The 21,002-nt window shown below is 37.4% G+C and overlaps 1 protein-coding gene across 9 annotated transcripts in view; it reads left to right on the top strand.

Moving 5' to 3' along the window:
* The window catches only part of BTBD10 (BTB domain containing 10), a 57,741-nt gene that overhangs the window by 28,881 nt on the left and 7,858 nt on the right, over positions 1-21,002 (top strand). For all 9 annotated transcript variants that reach the window (XM_084773002.1, XM_084772998.1, XM_084772997.1 and 6 more), the window contains 5 exons: positions 9,659-9,855; positions 12,516-12,801; positions 15,331-15,433; positions 16,550-16,670; positions 19,078-19,275. In XM_084773002.1, coding sequence (XP_084629128.1) covers positions 9,702-9,855; positions 12,516-12,801; positions 15,331-15,433; positions 16,550-16,670; positions 19,078-19,275 — 862 coding nt within the window. In that variant the 5' untranslated portion in view covers positions 9,659-9,701. The remainder of the gene's footprint in view (positions 1-9,658; positions 9,856-12,515; positions 12,802-15,330; positions 15,434-16,549; positions 16,671-19,077; positions 19,276-21,002) is intronic.

Raw genomic sequence — 21,002 nt, 5'->3', positions numbered from 1 at the left:
CAAATAATAAAGCAAGCCTTGCTAAGGACAGAGACATGAGGTAGCGGTGCAAATAATGCAAGGAGGGGTTGCATTCAATCAAGGCCTTCAAATTATTGGTACTTCATGTGATCTTTGAGGATTTATAAGAGGATAAGAAACACTAAAAGAGGCTGGCCTTGGTGGCGCACGCCTATAATCCCAGCACTCAGAGGGCAGAGGCAGGTGGATTTCTTTGAGTTCAAGGCCAGCCTGGTCTACAAAGTGAGTCCAGGATAGCCAAGGCCACACAGAGAAACCCTGTCTAGAAAAACAAACAAACAAAAAGAACTGCTAAAAGTTTCTGGGCCTGATTTTGAAGTAGGCACAACATTTTGGAACAGAAATGAGGATAATATATAACTAACTTAAGGCAGACCCAGTGGAAATATGAAATGAGTATTTAAAAGTAGACCAACTTTAAACTTTATGCAGTTAGTATAATTCGTGCCCTTCGACTATGTTTGAACTTGTTTGCTTTGTTTAGTAATACCTTTGAATGTAAGGTAGGTGAGGGAACTAAATCTAAAGGAATTCCAAGGGTGTATGTATGTCCTTTAAACAGCACTGTGTATGAAAAAGTCCTGAGGGCAGTGGCTAATAAACTTGACAGAGAGCAGCAGTGTGGTATGGTGGTTGTCATCCTTATCCCCCACCACCAGGGTCAGTTATAAGGACTCTTATAATAAGAACTATTTTCAGATATTTGGAGAATTGTAATATGATAAATTAAAAAAAAAAAAGTTGAACCTGGTTTGAATCAGACTTACTTGAGGCTAGGAGCATGAACTCTGAAATTGAGCTTGCATCGTATATGAGACCTAGAACTGTCTTTGATTTCAGATAACTAGTGAATGAAGTGATTAGATTGTTAGATATACCCTAAATTTTCAGCTACTAAGATATAAGATACACCAGTGTTTGTTTGCTTGTTTGCTTGCTTGCTTGCTTGCTTGTTTTTGTCAGTTTGACACAGGCTGTTGCGGTCTGGGAAGAGAAACCTCAGCTGAGGAATTGTCTCCATTAGATTGGCCGGTAGACAGGTTTTTGATTAGTGATTGAAGTGGGAAGCCTGAGCTGACTGTGAGCAGCAATAGGGTGCAGGTTGCTTAGGAAAGGCAAAGTGAGCAAGCGCGGGGAGCCACACAGTAAGCAGCAGCCCTTCTTGCCTTCTGCTGTGGTTCTTGCCTCCAAGGTTTTGGCTTGAGTTCTGCCCTGACCTCCCTTAGGGATGAACTGTGATCACAATGTATAGGCCAAATAAATTCTTCTCTCCGTGCTTTGATCATGGTGTTTTATCACATAAGAACCTAACTAAGACAGAAGTACTTAAAATTAAGTAAGATCACTCACTGCTGTGTTCTTGTACTAGGTCTCTCTGCTGCATAAGGTCACCGTCTATAAATGAATACCAGTCACACTGTAGATATTATAGTTTTGTGTGTTAACAATTTTCTGATAGGAATGTTACTATGTCAGTGACTTCTGAAGTTTTGTTGTCTTAGTTTACTGTCCTCTCTTTTCTTAGGAACTTGTACATTACGTGAATATTGACTTCTTTAATTATTTAATTAAATTTTCTTTTCACATATTTTTTCTCTTTTGAGGATATTCCAGATATTTTCTTTCAGTTCTGCTGTAATCTTTTAAAATTTGACATATTACAGTTTTGTGTCTGTGTGTGTGTGGTTTGAGCAGAGATGGCTCCCATATGCTCATTTATTTAAAGCTTGGTCCACGGTTAGTGGAACTGGAGATGATTAGGAAGCATGGATTGGAGGAGGATGTCACTGGGTGTGGCCCTGGAGGTTCTAAAAGTCTATGCCATTTCCTGTAGTCACGGTCAGTCTCAAAAGCAATCAGTCCCTCCCTCCCTCCCTCCCTCCGTCTCTCTCTCCCTCCCTCCCTCCATCCCTGTCTCCATGGTGCTGTGGATCAGTTGTAAACTATCAGGTACTCCTAAGCATCGCGAATGCCTGCTGGATGACATCCCCCACACTGATGGTCACAGATGCTAACCTTTTGAAAAGCTGAGTTCCAATTAAATGCCTTGTTCGTGGTGTTTGTCATGACATGGAAAAGTAACTAAGACAGTTTTGAATTTGTAAGAGTTCATTATTATTCTTTAATGTGTAATCCCCACACTGTCAGGACACAGAACATCATCCCAGGAAAACTTCCCAACTATTCCTTTGTCAAGCCATAAGTTGTTCCTCCGTCATTGTCATTTTTAAACCTTTAACTAAGTATACTTAAATAGTACATAAGCTTTTGGGTTTCTCCCCATATAATGCAATGCCCTTGAGATTCATTTACAAAGTTAGGCTTATCAGTAATTTATTACACTTTTTAAAAAGAGTGATAATTCCATAGTGCAGCTATACCCTGACATATTATCTCTACATATGAATTGGGTTATAAACCTCAAAGTAGGGCTTTTAAAAATACATTGCCTTTGTATGACAGTTCTATTGTAGAAATTTGTAGTTTCATTATATAAAACTGAGCCCTTAAATTTCAATTCTTAGGAATTTGCCGTTCATGGAAACTTAGGATTTTTAGATAAATTTACAAGTTATGTGCATAATAAATTCACATCATTTTGGTATGATAAGGTTTGGTGTAATAGAGCCTTGCTTTTATTTATTTATTTATTTATTTATTTATTTATTTATTTCGGTTTTTCAAGGCAGGGTTTCCCTGTGTAGCCTTGGCTATCCTAGACTCCCTTTTTGTAGACCAGGCTGGCCTTGAACTCACAGCAATCCACCTGCCGCTGCCTTGCGAGTGCTGGGATTAAAGGCGTGTACCACCACTGCCCAGTCGAGCCTTGCTTTTAAAAGTGATCATATTAGTAAGATTTTTATTTTTTATTTTTTGTATAAATGACCTTTTTGGTTTTTTTTACATTTGTTTGTCTGTTTATACAGTATTCTACCGCCATGCCAGAAGAGGGCACCAGTTCTCATTATACATGGTTGTGAGCCACCCTGTGGCTGCTGGGAATAGAACTAAGGACCTCTGAAGGAACAGACTCTTACCCTCTGATCCATCTCTCCAGCCCCTAGTAAGATTCTGAAACCCACCCCCATGCTCCAGTTCTGGGGATTGAACCTTGGGCCTCATACATGCTGAATAAGCACGGTATACCAGTAAGTAGGTTATTTCCTGAGCCCTAGATTTAAACGTTTTTAAAGACTTCACTACATTAAGTGATTAAATTAGTGGTATATAAAGAAATAAGCAGGGATTATAAATTAAAGTTGTAAAAAATTTAAGTGCAGGCTGGTATTTTGATTGACTTTATGTGAAGTAGACTTAGTTACATAGCTAGAGGTGGTAGAAATTAATGGTAAAAAATTGTGATCTGGAAGGATTCATGATGGAGGAACCAAATTCATGATTTGGGTGGACTTGGATTATTGGATAATGTTGGTCTGTGAACTCTGTAGGAGGTGATCAGTTGGTATAGTTGCTGTTTTTAATCTGGTTGTTGACATAAGTGCTTTTGATTTCTGAGATTATGAACTACATAGCTGTGTACAGGAATCTGTGCAGGCTGATGGGGAAAGCGTTAGGAGGAAGAGCTTGACTGAGATTCTGTACATATAATAAGCATGGCTCAGGACTGGCTTTCAGCTATGGTAGTCTCAAGTTCTGTGATCAGAAAGACAGTTTTGGTGTACAGTTCGATAAGTTTAGATATAAAACCTCAACCACCATGAGTATAATGACATATTTCATATCCAAAAGTTTTCAAAGTACCCTTTCCACTTCTCTTCTAGTTGCTGCCCTTTATGTTTGTGCACCCACCAACCTATTGTCTGTATCTTCCTGAATTTTACATTTGTGTATTTCTTATGTCTATCATTCACTGGCCGTAGTTATTTTGAGATTTACTTCTGCTATTTAACTTGTGAAAAATACTCATGTTTGATTGCATCTTATCAGCTGTTGGAATATACCACAAGAGTTTACCTACCTGCCCATGGGCATCTAGGTATTTTCAATTTTGAGTGATTACAAATAAAACTTAGAGAAGAGTATTTTTTATATACAGGTTAGGTTTTATAGATCCGTGTTTCCCTCTCTTTGGGGAGGTAAAATAAAAGATGAAATATCTGGGTTTATGGCTAGTATATACTTTATTTCTTAAGAAACAAGCTGTCTTCCAGAGCCGTTTTCAAAGTGGTTACACCACAGCAGTCCTTCCACAGATGCATACCCGTATCAGTGCTTGGTATAGATTTATTTCATGTGTGCATGTGGAGGCCAGGGGACCTCTCCCGCCACCCTGTGAGATAGGTCCTGGGCCAAACTCAGATCAGCGGGTTGAAAGAGTGCATATGGAGCTGTTGAGTGTGTCTGCACTCTCAAGTGAGCTGTGAGAGGTTTGGATTTGTACATTTCTCAAGTTCTTGAATTTTTTTTTTCTGGAATGAAATTTTTTTATTATGTTATTAGCTTCTTTGAATTTCAGTAGACATTAAACATACCATTTCTGTGACAGTGGCCATTTTGTCTTTCTTGGTCTTTTCCTGTGTGACTCTTGTGGGGGTATCTTAACTTTACTGATCGTCTAAGCTTTTACTTCATTAGTTTTCTAGATTATCCTGTTTTGTAATTAAACTGATTTTTACTCTGTCCTTTATTAGAAGGGTTGTGACCCACAGGTTGAGAACTGCTGCTATGGGGGGGGGTTAATGCTGAAATTAGCCCCCTTAATTGATACTATACTGTCATGCCAAAGCATGGTTTTTTGACATGTTGGGTGATTTTCAGTTTCTTTGTGCTTTGAATTTTAAAATCTCTCTTTTCATTCTTTTAGATAAAAGTGTTTATTTATTTTCTGAATCTTTATTTTTCAGATGTTTTTAAATTTTAATTCTGTTGTAGGTGGAAAAACACTTTGTATGATTAAGTTCTTTTAAGTTAATGAAGATGGTTTTATTGCCTAGGATATGGTTTATCATTGTAAATGTTCGTGTGCACATAAAAAAGATGATTTTCCTGCTGTTGTTCTGTGAGCTGTTTTATATGTCAAGTCAAACAGGTTGATAGTATTATTAAAGTCCCATTAATTGATTTCTGTCTATTTCCTGAACTAAATATTGCAGTAGAGCTGAGAGTACAGCTCAGAGGTGAAGTGTGCACTTTTACACATGGGGCTCTGAGCTTAGTTCTAAGTACCATAATACAGAAGTAATCAAGTAAGTATAAAAATAATACAAAGGTGTTAAAATCTTTAGTAACTGTAGGGTTAGTTATTTATTTTATCAGTTTTTGTTTTGTATACTTTGGGTCTAATTGTGAGGCAGAAGAACATTTGTGATACGTTCTTAATGAATTTACCCTCCTTTCCTTATGAAAGAGCTTAGTTTTGGAGCTCTGCTTTTGCTGTTGCAGTGACTACTGTTGTCTGTCATTGTAGCGGTGCTAGCAGAGTGCCTTATATCAAATCTTTATATTTAAAGTGTGTTTCTTGTAGGCAGGGTAGTTAGGTTTGGCTTTTGTATCCCATCTTTTACGGTGTAGTCATCTGCATTTCAGTGCACGCGCACCCACCGACCCCATGCTTTCATTTTAAAAGCATTTATTGTGTAAATGGTTGCTTTAGCATTTACAGTATATATTATCTTTAAACTATTGTGTAGATCCACATTGTTACTTGGCATTATCTTTTCCTCCTACCAGAATTACTTCCTTTTGTCTTTTTTTTTTTTTTTTTTTTTTGGTTTTGTTTTGTTTTTGTTTTTTGTTTTTCGAGACAAGGTTTCTCTGTGTAGTGCCTGTCCTGGACTCACTTTGTAGTCCAGGCTGGCCTCGAACTCACAGCGATCCGCCTGCCTCTGCCTCCCGAGTGCTGGGATTAAAGGCGTGCGCCACCACGCATTGCTCCCTTTTGTTTTTTGAATAGGTATACTCATGATAGATTTGGCTTTTTGTCTTAAAAATGTCATTTTTTGATTTTGAAAGATAGTTTTGTTCTAGACGAACAGGAGCCTGTAGTTTTCTTCAAAGTGTATTGGCAACTTACTGTGCATATTATATTTGTGAACTTTATAATTTTCATCAAATTTGGGAGAAATCTAGACATTTTTCTTTCATATTTTCTCTTTTCACTCTTCTTCCTTTGTGGATTCCAGGCGGTCATGCTTGAACTTGACCCACACCACACTCAAGCTCTGTTCACATTGCTTCTTATTTACGGAGCTGTTTGGAGAGGGAACAACTGCAGTTCTGCTGCTGCCTGGCTTGAGGCCCGTACTAGGAGTGAGCTGTTTCTCTCCTGTGTCAGCTCACACATTATACATTGGGGGTCTGTTTTTTATTTTTATTTTTTGGTGGGTTTGTTGTTGTTGTTGTTTGTTTTGTTTTTTGAGACAGGGTTTCTCTGTGTAGTCTTGGTCATCCTGGACTCTCTTTGTAGACCGGGCTGGCCTCGAACTCAGAGATCCGCCTGGCTCTGTCTCCCAAGTGCTGGGATTAAAGATGTGCACCACCATGCCTGGCCCACATTCTTAGAAATGAAGCCTGAAGCAGAGCTTGAACTTGCTTGTTCTTGTTATTTTGCTCCAATTGTTTTATCTTTAGGAGTGTTTTCCTGATCTAAAATTATTTAATCAAATAGAATAGAACATAATCTGTCTTCTATAAGACATCTGATTTTTGGAGGCTGTTTGGCTTATAAAGAAAAAAATGGTTGTATATGATAACAGTGTTTGCATTTATTTAACATCTAAGCAATTTTGAAATGAAGGCACTAGTTCAGTAAAACACCTAGCAATGTTTAATTTTTTTTTTAAAAACTGAATGATGTCTTGTAAAAACACTCTTGGCCCTTATTCTAGTTGAACATTTAGGCCTGTGTTTGCCTTAGCCGTAGTTGTGACTGGATAGTCTATTAAATTACTAGGTCACATTTAAGACATCTGTTTTCTTATTATTCAAAACTTACCAGTGAGAATAATAGAGCGTTTGGGGGTTTTACCCCCCTCATATGTGGTCTTTGTATTAATATGTGCTTTTTCTACTTCAGAAATTCTGGTATTCCTATTCTAGTAGTAGAATCACTTGGTTCTATTTGAAGAAAATGATTATGTTCTAAGAATATAACTGCTCCCCCCGCGCCCTTCTAGAAGGAACATGGGAGTGGAAAATTCTTTTCTTCTTAAGGCATATGAGAAATGACTAATAATAGCTAACAGACTGCCTTTTTCTCCCTAGATTTAACTAAGTCTGCTTTATCTTCTGTACCTGTAATCTCTGTTATAGCAGGGTGATGATTCATTTCCATAGTAAAACAAACCACAAAATTAACCAAAGCCTTATAGCTAGTAAACTAACAAAAAGATGACCTTGTGTCACTGAAGGATGTAAGTCAGCCTTTGGAATTCCGTTCTAACCAGTGTGGTTTGGTCAAAAGAAAGCACTGTAGACTAGAGAGGACATTAGAACAAAACAAGACTCAGGTTACAGGGCTACTGCCATGTTGGCTAGTATTACATGACTAAACAGACTTGAAGTTTGAACTTTTTTGTCCTCATTTATTATAAACAACTAGATTTAAGAAGTGCATTGTGGCAAGTGCTTTGTTTCTTTGTTTGTTTTTTCCTAGATAGGGCTGTCCTGGACTCCTTTGTAGACTAGGCTGGCCTTGACCTCACAGCAATCCTCCTACCTCTGCCTTCCCTGGAATTAAAGGCATATGGCACCCCCCTCACCCTACCCCACACCCCTGGCTGTGGCAAGTGCTTTGTTAACCCTTTTGTTTATTATACTTGATTTACTCCTGATATCAACTATAGAAAGTAAGTAGAATCTTAGATTTACACTTTACAGATAGGAGTCCTGAATATCATGTAACCATTAAAGGAGAGTTTAAATCTGACTCTTTATTAACTGTGAAACCATAATGTTACTTCTATTTCTAAAATATGTTACAATGTTTTTAAAATTGTAACTCACATATATTAACATGCTACATTGCTAAATTGTCGGCTCTGATTACTATTATTGCTTTTTCTATAACTGGATTATAATCTCAATGTTACTTCTATTGTTTTCACTTTCATTATTGAAATTTTACATATTTTTCAGGAACTTGTGGCTAACTTTAATCTAAAATTTTAAAATTACATTCATCTACCTATTTATTCTTTTTGTGAGGCGTACATACGGAGGTGAGAGAACAGCTTACAGGACATGGCTCTCCTTCCACCACATAGTTTCCAGGGATCAAACTCAAGTGGTCAGGCCTGGCAGCCCAGTGAGCAGCACCCTCACCTACTAAACTCAGGTGGTCAGGCCTGGCAGCCCAGTGAGCAGCACTCTCACCTACTAAACTCAGGTGGTCAGGCCTGGCAGCCCAGTGAGCAGCACTCTCACCTACTAAACTCAGGTGGTCAGGCCTGGCAGCCCAGTGAGCAGCACTCTCACCTACTAAACTCAGGTGGTCAGGCCTGGCAGCCCAGTGAGCAGCACCCTCACCTACTAAGCTCAGGTGGTCAGGCCTGGCAGCCTAGTGAGCAGCACCCTCACCTATTAAACTCTGGTGGTCAGGCCTGGCAGCCTAGTGAGCAGCACCCTCACCTACTAAACCAACTTGTCAGCCCCTAACTTTAATCGATTGGCATTGTCTTTTTAGTTTGAGATTTATTTATTTATTTTTTTTGAGATTTTAAAGCATTTGTTGTCTGTCACTCATTTGTAGTTATATATTTGTGATGAACATATTTTGCATTTAGATGTGAACTATTTACTTACACTTCTCAGTGTGTGTATTATTAATGTATTATTGCTACACAGATAAGCTCTAGAGAGGCTTCTTTTTATTGTCATTTAAACTGTTAAGAACAGGTGTTAATACTAGATCTTAGCACTCTGTTGTCATTTAGCACATCATTGTGCCTGTAGTATGCATATTTAATAATACCAGGAGTAAATTCTATTATTAGACTACTTTAGCTAAAGGACGGTATTCTTAGTTACTTCTTATAGTAGAATTTAATCTGTGTAACATTTTCTAAGATGTTTTAATTCTCTCACTTTCTATAATCAGAAAGTAAAGTAAAAGTTGAGTGTTTTAGAGAAGGGCTTTTCAAAAAATTAAATTGTTGTTAATAAAAGTTCTCAAAGTGAGTTTGTCATGTTTGCTTGGAGACTTGTTTGATAGGGAGACCAATTATTTTATCCAAACCTCAGTTTTTATTTTTATTTTTTTAGTGTTTTAGAATTTGGTGTTCTTTCTAAGATTTCCTTTACAAATAAACTTAAAATACCTATATAACTCCTATTACTAAGCATACTGTGTCTTAGAAGTCCGCTGATGCCGTACATGGTGGTGAATGCTGGGTGGTTAGAGAGGCTGGGTCTCTATAAAGCAAAGCAAAAAAGTCAGTTAACCGTTTGGTGTTTTAATTTTTTCCATTTATAAAACATTGGATTTGGCTCTTATAAGCACATTACTCCAGAATTTATTAAACCTCAAGGTTCAAGGTAAATCAGATTTCAAATAAAAAAGTAACAGTTGATTTTTGAACTTTAAGTATCAGTTGTATGTTAAAGCATGTTTTTACCTAAATCACTTTCTGTCTTTTTTCCCCGCTTTTATGATGTATTTTCTTTTCTAACCTATCAGCACTGCCTCACGTGTTGCTAAGGGAGGAGTCGACCACACCAAAATGAGTCTGCATGGTGCTAGTGGGGGACATGAGCGATCGCGAGATAGACGAAGGTCGAGTGACAGGTCACGAGATTCATCTCATGAGAGAGCAGAGTCTCAGCTCACTCCTTGTATTCGAAATGTGACATCACCAACACGACAGCACCATGTTGGTACGTAAGGTCATCTTGCCCCCAGTTCTCGGCAGCAGGCCTTTTACAGTTGTGACTGACACTTGAGTTAGGTTTACTTCTTTGTTACAATTCAGTTACTTGTATTTTAGCTGTTCTTGATCCTTAACTTAAAAAGACAGTGTATTAAATCAAACATAAAGGTAATATTTTAAATTTGACAACAATCTTATAAAAGAAGTATTATGAGAGGCCTTTGAAGCTTGACAGTACAGATACTTAAAGGAAAATTTCAAGTTAATTCTTATTTATTGATATACATTTATAACAATGGCTTATTATAAAATCATAGGTAAATTATTGATAGGGCTCTCTTGTTAATTATGCTAACAAATGAAGTAGAAGAATAGCCACTGTGGGATTATTTGTTCTAATTTTTGACATGTTTCCTAATTTAATAAAGAGACAAAAGAGAAATGTGTTCTACTTTCTTAGTAGCTTGGGTCTTTTCCTTTTTTTTTACTCACACATGAGCATTATTAACCCAGGACAACACACTGTGACTATGACGTACCAGTCTGACATAAATGTACCTAAGAATTGTTGATATTTTAAAATTTCCCTCTAGGGAGGGTATAAATGATAAACTTTGATTTAGGAGTGGTGTATAGCTCTGTGGCCATCTGTGCGTAGTGTGCTCAGTCTCCACACCTGTGTGTGTGGGAACATGTTTAGGTTGTGGGGATAGGGAGCTTGCTGATAGAGTACAGGTCAGCAAGTGTAAGGCTCTTTCCAATCCAGCAAGTCCCCTCCCCCCACACTGACAACTGTATTTAGTAGTTTCTGGTAATTTGTGGCAAATCAGAATCATTTTGTTAGGACGTATTAGTCAGAGAAATTGACAATATATCTGAGCAGGTCCTTGAAGACAGGCTAATATTTATAAGCCAAATGTGGACAGAAGTAACAAAAGGAGTTATAGTCTCTTCCACTTAGTGTTGAGTTTCTGAAAAAAGAGAACAATATAATTATTTTATCACTCCAATAATTTTGCTTTGGGGATGTTACCAGCCTTGTAGAGACAGGAACTAAGCAGGAGGGTGTCAGAATAGCTCTGGGGCTATAGCCAGCCCAATTACACAACCAGCATGCCGCCCAGAATGTTCTCAGTAGGCTGAGTCATGAAGAAACTTGGCAAAAACTGATGAGACAGAGGTACATTTTTAGGTCACCTTTAAATTTTAGTGATCTAATCTTTAAATAAAACTTACCATGAAATCTGGCTTTTTATTTTCCTTTTATAGGGTATTAGAACATCTAAAGAGAATTTTAACTTTTTCCACCAGTAAAAATTATAGGTAATCTTATGTCTGATAGTTTCTATCACTGCTTTACTCTACAAAAGTGAGGCTGGGAAGAAAATGTTTCAGCTGAGCGGAGTGGTACAGGCCTGTAAACCTAGCACTGGGGAAGAACAAGGTCATCATCAGCTGCATAGTGAATTTGAGGCCAGCCCAGTTTCCATAAGACCCTATCTAAAACAAAGAAAGTGGTATACTATTAGATGCTAAATTCTTTGGTAGTTATTAAGTTTTGTGGGGGTGTTTATTTATTTCTTGCTGTCCCTACTGGAATTTTTTCTTTTCTGCTCTCTCTCTCTCGCTCTCTCGCGTTCTCTCTCTCTCGCTCTCTCTCTCTCTCTCTCTCTCTCTCTCTCTCTCTCTCTCTCTCTCTCTCTCTTGCCCTCTCGCTCTCTCAAAAAGATTTATTTGTTTATTATATATAGTGTTCTGCCTGCATGTACACCTGCAGGCTAGAAGAGGGCACCAGATCTCATTATAGATAGTTGTGAGCCACCATGTGGTTGCTGGAAATTGAACTCAGGTCCTCTGGAAGAGCAGTCAGTGCTCTTAACCTCTGAGCCATCTTTCCAGCCCCTCTGGTCTCCTTTTTATGAGAAAAATTACTGATTTCAATGTGATGTTATTAGTATAATGTGTTTTTATAGTTGTTTTGAGGCAGGGTTTCTCCGTGTGTAGCCCTGGCTGTCCTAGAACTCTGCTTTGTAGCTCAGGCTAGCCTTTAACTCACAGAGATCGCCTGTCTCTGCCTCCCAAATGCTGGGATTAAAGACATGCGCCACCAGGCTCAGCTGTGTTTGTACATTTTGTACTTAATGTTCTGAATAATGTTCTAATAATGTTTTTAGTAATTAGGACTGTTTTAAGTTATTATTCTCAGGCTGGGGGTCGAGGGCATGTAATCCTAGTACCCTGAAGGCCAAGGTGAGAGGATCATGAGTTTGAGACCAGCCTGGGCCATGTCGCAATACCCTGTCTGAACAAAAGAAACCAACAACTCTTTCAAATTTGATACTCTTGTTAATCTTTTCTTTGTCTTTAATGTTTTGTTATTTGACTTCTAGGAATATTTTGATGTTTACATATTTTTCACCAGAACAATAATAAGATTTAACGTAACTTTGATGTTTGGCTGGGTCAACATCAATTAACTAAAAATAAAATATCTTAGAAAACATTTTCATATTTTGGGTTTATTCTTAGATTTCTTGAAAATGTTACTAGAAATAGGAAAAAAGAATTTTGCAATTAAAAGAACTTGTCTATATTGGATATTTTAGAAGATACAATTCTTAAGCCTTTTGAAAGAAAATGTGTATGACCTTAACATTTTTATTTCAGAACGTGAAAAAGACCATAGTTCGTCTCGTCCAAGCAGTCCTCGACCTCAAAGAGCATCCCCAAACGGCTCCATTAGCAGTGCTGGAAACAGCAGCAGGAACAGCAGTCAGTCGAGCTCAGATGGCAGCTGCAAGACGTCTGGAGAGATGGTGTTCGTGTATGAGAATGCGAAGGAAGGGTCTCGGAATGTGAGGACATCTGAGCGAGTGACACTGATAGTGGACAACACCAGATTTGTTGTAGACCCGTCCATTTTTACTGCACAGCCAAATACAATGTTGGGCAGGTTTGTTTCATGGCTGTTCATTACATTACTAGTTCTAAAACACTTTCACAGTCACTTTTTTGGTGGTTAATAAGTTTTACAGTAAACTTTCTGCTGTAGAGAGGATGTAGTGTTCCTATTTTGTAGATGAAGAACTGGATTTTGGAGGTTAACAAGTTAATACAAGTAGAGTGTGGATAGAGGGAACAAAGCTTGAACTTGGTTTGCAGTCCCAGTAACAATAGAAAATACATTTGTCATTACTGTTAGGATGCTGATAGCTTGAGTCTAACCAGATGAATCTCAGCGTTGTTAGGTTTCCCAAAAGAGTTTCTAAAACCAGTCACCAGGTATAGAAGGACACCTATCAGCTTTGTTTACAGAAACATTATTTGATTAGCTATGAAGTCAATTTGAATTTCCACTCTGATGTAGACATTTGTCAGCTGTTGTAAATATTTAAAGTGAAGAGTGAGGCTACACCTTTGAAAAAGTATAGGAAATACAGTGTAGTTGGTGTTATCTTCAGTACTTAAAGTTTGCAGTAGTGGGATCCACATTCTCAGGAGTTTAGACAGTGTAGAGTTGCTCTTTCAACATGCCTAAATTAGGGTTAAATACTTCAGTGAAGATGAGTATTTATGTCTATAACTAAAATGGAGAAGGTATAAATGAAGCAGACATTTACGGGAGGCAGAAACTTGTAGTATATTTCTATTTTGTTTTGTGGTGGCTGTAGGGGCTCTAGAGAGGAGGGAGATGGAGGGAGACTCAGTAGAGAGCAAGTGTTGGTGTTGTAATACTGTGTACATGGTGAGTAAATAATTTCTCTAAGTGACACTGGACTTGAATATGCGTTTCCATGAATATGTATTTTTACTATCATCGATGGTTAGTGGAAGCTAGCTATTGGGGGGGAGGGGACTTGATTTTTACATAAAAATTGAAACAAAAAAGTAGGTATTAAATTTCACTTCAGCAGTTTTAAAGGTTTTTTGTGTTCACATTGATCTGAAAAGAATAGCATTCCTTTTGTAAAAAGTTCAAGCATTTGAGAAGATTGCATGACATTTGATTCCTGATGCTTTTCAGTCAAAGCTTCTGTTCAGGCAGTGACTAAAGCATATTTTGGGGGAGGAAAATTAATATTCATAGGAACTAGAAAACACTTGGCATTCTTTTTAGAAACCTTAAAATAAAGAAGCTTTGTTTTTCATGGATTTGTATGTTATAAATAAGAGCAAACCATTTAAATTAAAATGCTGGATAAAATACTTGAAAAGCTATGTTTACTTTGGAAATAATGGTATCATTGAGCTCGGAGGCACAACTATTTTTAATTAATGATTTTTAAAAATTTCTCAGTGTACTGTTTGAAACTTATTGCAAAAGAACATTTTTAAAAAATTGTCTCTTTCGCAATAGATAGCAGTAGGGCCAATAATGTCCTTTTGTTTGTTTGTTTGTTTTTGTTTTTTGAAACAGGATCTCTCTGTGTAGCCTTGGCTGTCCTGGACTTGCTTTGTAGACCAGGCTGGCCTCGAACTCACAGCGATCCGCCTGCCTCTGCCTCCCAAATGCTGGCATTAAAGGCATGAGCCACCACGCCCAGCTTTAGTAATGTCTTGAAAAGCATAAATTCTTGTTTTTAATTCTCCATCATCTGTTTCTGGTTTGTTGTTGTTTTTTTGTTTTTGTTTTGTTTTGGGATTTTTTGATTGTTTGTTTGTTTGTTTGTTTTTGAGACAAGATCCCACTATGTAGCTCTGGCTGTTGTAGAACTCACTATGTAGACCAGGTTGGTCTTGAACTCTGATCCAAATGTAAAGGCATGCACCATCTTGTTCAGCTCATCCTCTATTTCAATTCTAGGATGCAAGTCTTAAGAATCTTGAGTAGGATTCCTTAAATTTAGAATTTGTGAAATGTTAAATAGTCTAGCTTGTTTATATCACCTTACTTTTTTTTCCAATTTAGCTTGCTGTATATTCTGTTAATATACCACAACTTTATGATGAACAGTATTCTCATGGGAAGGGCACAGACTAAACATCCCGCTCCCCTTTTCTCTGGAATGATCATTTGCTTACTTTTATTACTATTGCAGGGGGTGGGGAGGCAGTGGATTGCTCAGGTTCTTGCTGTATAGTTTCAAGGTGGCTTACAATTTCCTGTGTAGCACAGGCTGGCTTTGAATCTGTGGCAGTGCTCTTTCCTCAGTCTTTTGAGTGATAGACTTACATGTGTGAGCTGCTGTACCTAGATCAGATGATAGTATTTTTTGTGTGTGCATGTAAGGCAAGTGTCCTACTATTGAGCAACATCTTTAGCTGTTGATTTTATTATTGCTTAAAAATGATCCATACTATTGTTCTTATCAGAGATTTATGCTCTCTTTATAACATCTGCCGAAATTAAGTTCTTATATCTACTAAAATAATTATATAGCATAATGCTTAAAGAATATTTTATTTTTGTGTCTATATATAAAACTGATATTCCTTTTTTAAGTATTCTACTGATATATATCTTAATTACTTAATATCTTAGGATGTTTGGATCTGGCCGGGAACATAATTTCACACGTCCCAATGAGAAGGGAGAATATGAGGTGGCAGAGGGAATTGGTTCTACTGTGTTTCGAGCTATTCTGGTGAGTGTTTCTTATATGTGCTAATTAGACACAAGACCCATCCTCAGAAGTATTTAGATCTCTATTTGAAGATAGACAGGTTATTATTTGCTTTAAGTGCTCTTTAGTTCATATTTGTGTTAGTACATAAAGATAAAATGATCTAGACAGGGGAGTCTGTGCCCGTGGGAAACTAGGATGTGAAGATTCAGCTCTTAGCCCTGTGCAGCTGTTTCAGGTGTTAAGCTAACTTTCTGAGTCATTATTTCTCTTTACAGCTTCTCAGTCAGGTGTGACTTCTTGAACTGTGATTTATTTATTTATCTATTTATTTATTTATTTATTTATTCATTCATTTTTAAAAAAGATTTTTTTATTATTTATACAGTATTCTGCCCACACCTGTGCCTGCCCACCACAAGAAGGCACCAGATCCCATTATAGGTGGTTGTGAGCCATCATGTGGTTGCTGGGAATTGAACTCAGGACCTTCAGAAGAGCAGACGGTGCTCTTAAACCTCTGAGCCATCTCTCCAGCCTGAACCGTGATTTATTGCCCCATACTAGCACTGTGGAAATTTATGAACATCTAAAGACTGTCTTACTGATTTTTTTTTTTTTTTGCTGCTGCTGTTGTTCTTGTTAGCTCTTTACCTGTTGTTTTTCTTCTTTGAAGTCTTAACCCTTTGTTTTAATGAATTTTTATACAAATAATTATAGAGTACATATTTGTAATTTTATTTCAGTGAAATTAACTGTATGTCTGGGCCTTATCCTTATAAAATATTAAAGATTATTAGGTGGTCTTTGGATCCTGTCTAATTTTACTGTTCCATAGTTTTAAAATATCAGGGCAGGTTTGGTTGTGCACGCCTTTAATCCCAGCACTCATGAGGCACAGGCAGGCTAATCCCTATGAGTCTGAGGTCAGCCTGGTCTACAAAGAAAATTTCAGGACAGCCAAATTTCAGGTTGTTATATAGAGCAACCCTGTCTCGAAAAACTAAACAAAATAAACAAACAAAAAAATCAGGGCACTACTAATTTTGAAAATGCCACCAACCCAGCCTTGATAATGAGTTTGGACTATCTTGTACTCTGGTACTTCATGCATGTTTCTTATTTTTTCCCCTCCAGGATTACTATAAGACAGGAATCATCCGCTGTCCCGATGGCATATCTATTCCTGAGCTGAGAGAAGCATGTGATTACCTTTGTATCTCTTTTGAATACAGTACAATTAAATGTAGAGATCTCAGTAAGTATGAAGTTTGTGTTTAATAATGTTATGAAGCCTACCTGTGTCATTTACATAGACTTCAGATGTTTGTCTAGTCCAATTATAAAGTGCCCTGGTATTATAAAAACTATTGAACTTTGCAGAGTTCTACGTAGTTCTGTTGTTTTCCAACCTTTTTTTAGCTTTAATAATTTTTTTAATGAACTCCTACTGATAATCCTCTTTGGCTGTTTATTATATCATTTCTTGTTAATAATAATATTTATAATTATACATAATTATAAATATTATTATTATATAATTATTAATATAACTGTGGCTTTTCCTAAAGTGTGACTTATTTCCATTCCTTAAATCATATCTAAAAAATTATCTTTTTATCTCTATGTGAGATAGTATCTTTTTTTGCTTGTTTTGTTTTGTTTTTTGTTTTTCGAGACAAAATTTCTCTGTGTAGCCTTGACTGTCCTGGCTTTGTAGACAAGGCTGGCCTCGAACTCACAGCAATCCACCTGCCTCTGTGAGATATGGAATATACAAATAATTTTTACAAGGTATACTTGACATTACAAACCAAAGATTGCATCCTAGACCACATAGATACACAATTGGAAGTTTTAGCTCTCCTGTCCTTCAGACAGTTTTTTTTTTCCGTCATCATTTTTTCTCCCACAGGCAGGGTCTTATGTAGCTCAAGCTAGCCTCAGTCTCAATATGTCCTGAGGATGGCCTTAGATCCCTGGTTCTCTTGTCTTCATCCTCCAAGTGCTGGCGTTACCCAGATCTGTGACCATGCTCTCTTCTTTTTCTTTAGGGGTGGGGGGGTTGTCAAGACATGGTTTCTCTGGTTTCTAGAGCTCTCTCTCTCTGTAGACCAGGCTGGCCTTGAACTCCCAGAGATCCACCTGCCTCTTCCTCTTGAGTGCTGGAATTAAATGCATATGGCCACCACTGCCCAGCTTCATGCTCCATTCTTTATCATTACTATTAAATATTTTATTTGTAATGCAATTCATGATAGGAATTTTTATGTAAAATAAATATAGTAAGGCCTTTTAGATTTTTAATTTATTTATTTCTAAATTATAGGTTACTAAAATTTTATATATTTTCAAAGACTTTATTGAGAAAGTTTTTTTAAGATTAAAAGTGATCTTAGAGAAAATATAAAGGAATACTGAAGATATACTTGAATCAAAAATATTTTTCCTTAAAATATGTGGTTCTGTTGAATATTTAGAATCTTTAACTGGCAATAGTTACTTTGCAGAGTTGTTAGGAAGATTAAATAAATAGTACCTGATATACAACTATTAAATGAGAATTTGTTTAAGGGGAAAAAAAGAACAAAAATAGGAATTTTTTTTAAAAACCCAGAAGTAGAAACACAGGCCTGCAATCTTAGCACCAAAAAGAGGAAGCAAAGAGGCTCAGAAGTTGAAAGTCATCTTCAGCTCTGTAGTGGGTTTGAAGCCACCTTGAACTGCTTGAGGCCCCGTGTCTCAAAAATAAAAGGAAATAAATGTAAAGAAAACTATCAAAAATCTTACTGGGCCTGGAGAGATGGCTCAGCGATTAAGAGCACTTGTCACTCTTGGAGAAGACCCAGGTTAAGTTCCCAGCGTGGACGTGGCGGCTCACAACCATCCGTAATGCAGCTCCAGATGAAGTGGCACCTCATGGTCTCAGTGGATACCAGGCACACGCAGTGCACAGATTACATGCAGACAAACACTCATATACAGAAAGTAAAATTTTTTTTAAAATAAGAAAGTTACTGAGTTTGTACGTTTGTGTTTCGCTACCTCACAGAGCCCTGTTTGTATGCATCACATGTACTCTTAGAGTCTTCTGCTTTTTGTAATATTGAGCTGATTAGAAGATTATGAGCTTGTAATTTACTGGTAACCCTGGCCTTAGGTTTCATTGCTACATTACCTGAACGTCTCTGTTAATGCTTCCTCTGGCTTTGTTTGTTTGTTTGTTTGTTTGTTTTGTTTTGTTTTTGTTTTTCGAGACAGGGTTTCTCTGTGTAGCCTTGGCTGTCCTGGACCCACTCTGTAGACCAGGCTGGCCTCGAACTCACTGCGATCCGCCTGCCTCTGCCTCCCGTGTGCTGCTTCCTCTGGCTCTTAAAACATCCTTCTTTGCTTTTCTGTCATTCTCTCCCTTACACCTTGGCCCGTCCCCTGCCAAACATAGCTTCTCTTTACTGTTTTTTTTTTCTTTTTTTTTTCTTTTTCTTTTTTCTGACTTCATATATGAAATCTTCGGGTAATTATAAGAGCTGAAGAATTAACAACATATCAGTCTGTCTGATTGTAAAATTGATGCTGACACTTACTCTGGTATTCTTGTTTATTCTTTGTTCTGCTTTTATCAGGCATCCAAAAAAGTCAAGATATTTTTGTGGGTTTCGTTTCAGGTGCCCTTATGCATGAGTTATCAAATGATGGTGCTCGTAGACAATTTGAATTTTATCTCGAAGAAATGATCCTCCCTCTCATGGTAGCAAGTGCTCAGAGTGGGGAACGAGAGTGCCATATCGTGGTGCTCACAGATGATGATGTAGTTGATTGGGATGAGGAGTATCCACCACAGATGGGAGAGGAGTATTCACAAAGTAAGTATTTTGGCATGCTTCCATTTCCTGGTTCATTATGTAGATTATATCTATCCTTTAGTAGTAAACAAAGGACAGATTTGTCTCATATACCAGGGACCAAACTATCTCTGGGGCTTAAATTCATCCCCTTGCCTGTTTATAAAGTTTTCTTATTGCCTATGGCTGCTTTGGTGCTATCATGGCAGAACTGAGTAGTTGCAACAGAGATTGCATGGCTCGCAAAGCCCAGAATATTCATTGTTTGGACCTGTGCAGAAGAAGTGTGCCTACCCCTGCCTGTCACACAGAAGCTGTGTTGCATTTTGTTGACTGGAGATAACTTTCAGTTCCAAGATTTCTTTTTAAAATCATTTGTGTTCCTGATAGCAACCCTTCCAAAGGATTTATTAACAAACTATAGCTCTCCAGTTGTTTCTTGAGTAGCACTGAGCTCTTTTTTTACTTCCAAACTTTGTGGTTAGAATTCTTTTGTTTTTTTGTTTGTTTGTTTGTTTTTTTAGAGTTCTGTTACGGTTTTTTTGTTTTTGTTGTTGTTTTGTTTTTCAAGACAGAGTTTTTTTGTGTATCCTTGGCTGTCCTAGACTTGCTTTGTAGACCAGGCTGGCCTCGAACTCACAGCGATCCACCTGTCTCTGCCTCCCAAGTGCTGGGATTAAAGGCATGCACCGCCGCCGCCGCCACCACCACCACCACCTGGCTTATTATGTTGTTTTAGTGAACCCAGTAATATAAGCATTTTTTCAACAGTGTCATAGGTGAGCTAGCAGCTTTTTGTTTTGTGATCTATCCTGCTAATCTGGTAAGAGTTAAGACTCCATTGAATTTAAGTAATAGCTGTCGAATACAGAAAATATGAAAACTCTAATCTCTTATTTTTTCCATTTTATGAGCCATTTTCCAAAAATTAAACAAAGGTCCCAAACAGTCACTTTGCCAACTTAGGTTTTCAGAAGCTTTTTCTCAGACATGCAGGGGTAGTGCTTCCCAGAGCAGTCAGGTTTCTTCTGTGACGTAGACTTCAGTGAATGTTGTGGATCTCTTTCAAAATATGTACTAGTTCTTTAAGAATTCCATCCAGTGTCCTGTGATCATATCCACACCTAGTGTTGTGAGTCTTCTGCAAAGATACAGTAGCATCTTTATTGCTGTCCCTGACAATGACTTTTCTCAATTGTGTGGAATAAAAATTTGAACAAAACAGGAAAAACAAAAAGGTAGCAAAACTCAGAATAAACATACTAAAATTTTTTGCTGTTGTTACAAAAAGAGCTTATCATTTATATGTTAGCTTTCAATAGGTCCAGCTCTGAGAGAATTTGCAATTACAGGGCAGAGGTGACATTACAGTGGTGACAGAATTATAGTCAGACCAACTTTTCCTCTTTCACTGTTAATGTTTCCATTTCAGTTTCTTGGGTTTTTTTTGTTTTGTTTTGTTTTGTTTTGCTTTGTTTTTATTTTTATTTTTATTTTTAAATCTTGAGTTTATAGCTTAAAGGGAACAAAAGCTCTATTTAGTTTGTCTAAATGAGATTCGCTTTGCTTCAAGCTCTTCCAGCCTGAAGAAGATGTGTTCAAGGAGGATACAGAGATAGCTTTTTCAGCCAGACTGGTTTTCTAAGGGTGACTCTGTCTTTTCTGAATGGTCAAAGCAAAACAACCAAACAAAAGACCTTAAAATATCAGGAGTCTGGAAGCTTTAGTAGTCAGCCCAGACTGACCCC

The sequence above is a fragment of the Acomys minous genome (genome assembly GCF_964271855.1).
Source record: "Acomys minous genome assembly, chromosome: 2".
Classification (NCBI taxonomy): Eukaryota; Metazoa; Chordata; class Mammalia; order Rodentia; family Muridae; genus Acomys; species Acomys minous.
Note: the sequence above shows the minus strand (reverse complement) of the source record. Positions and strands in the feature narration are given on the sequence as shown.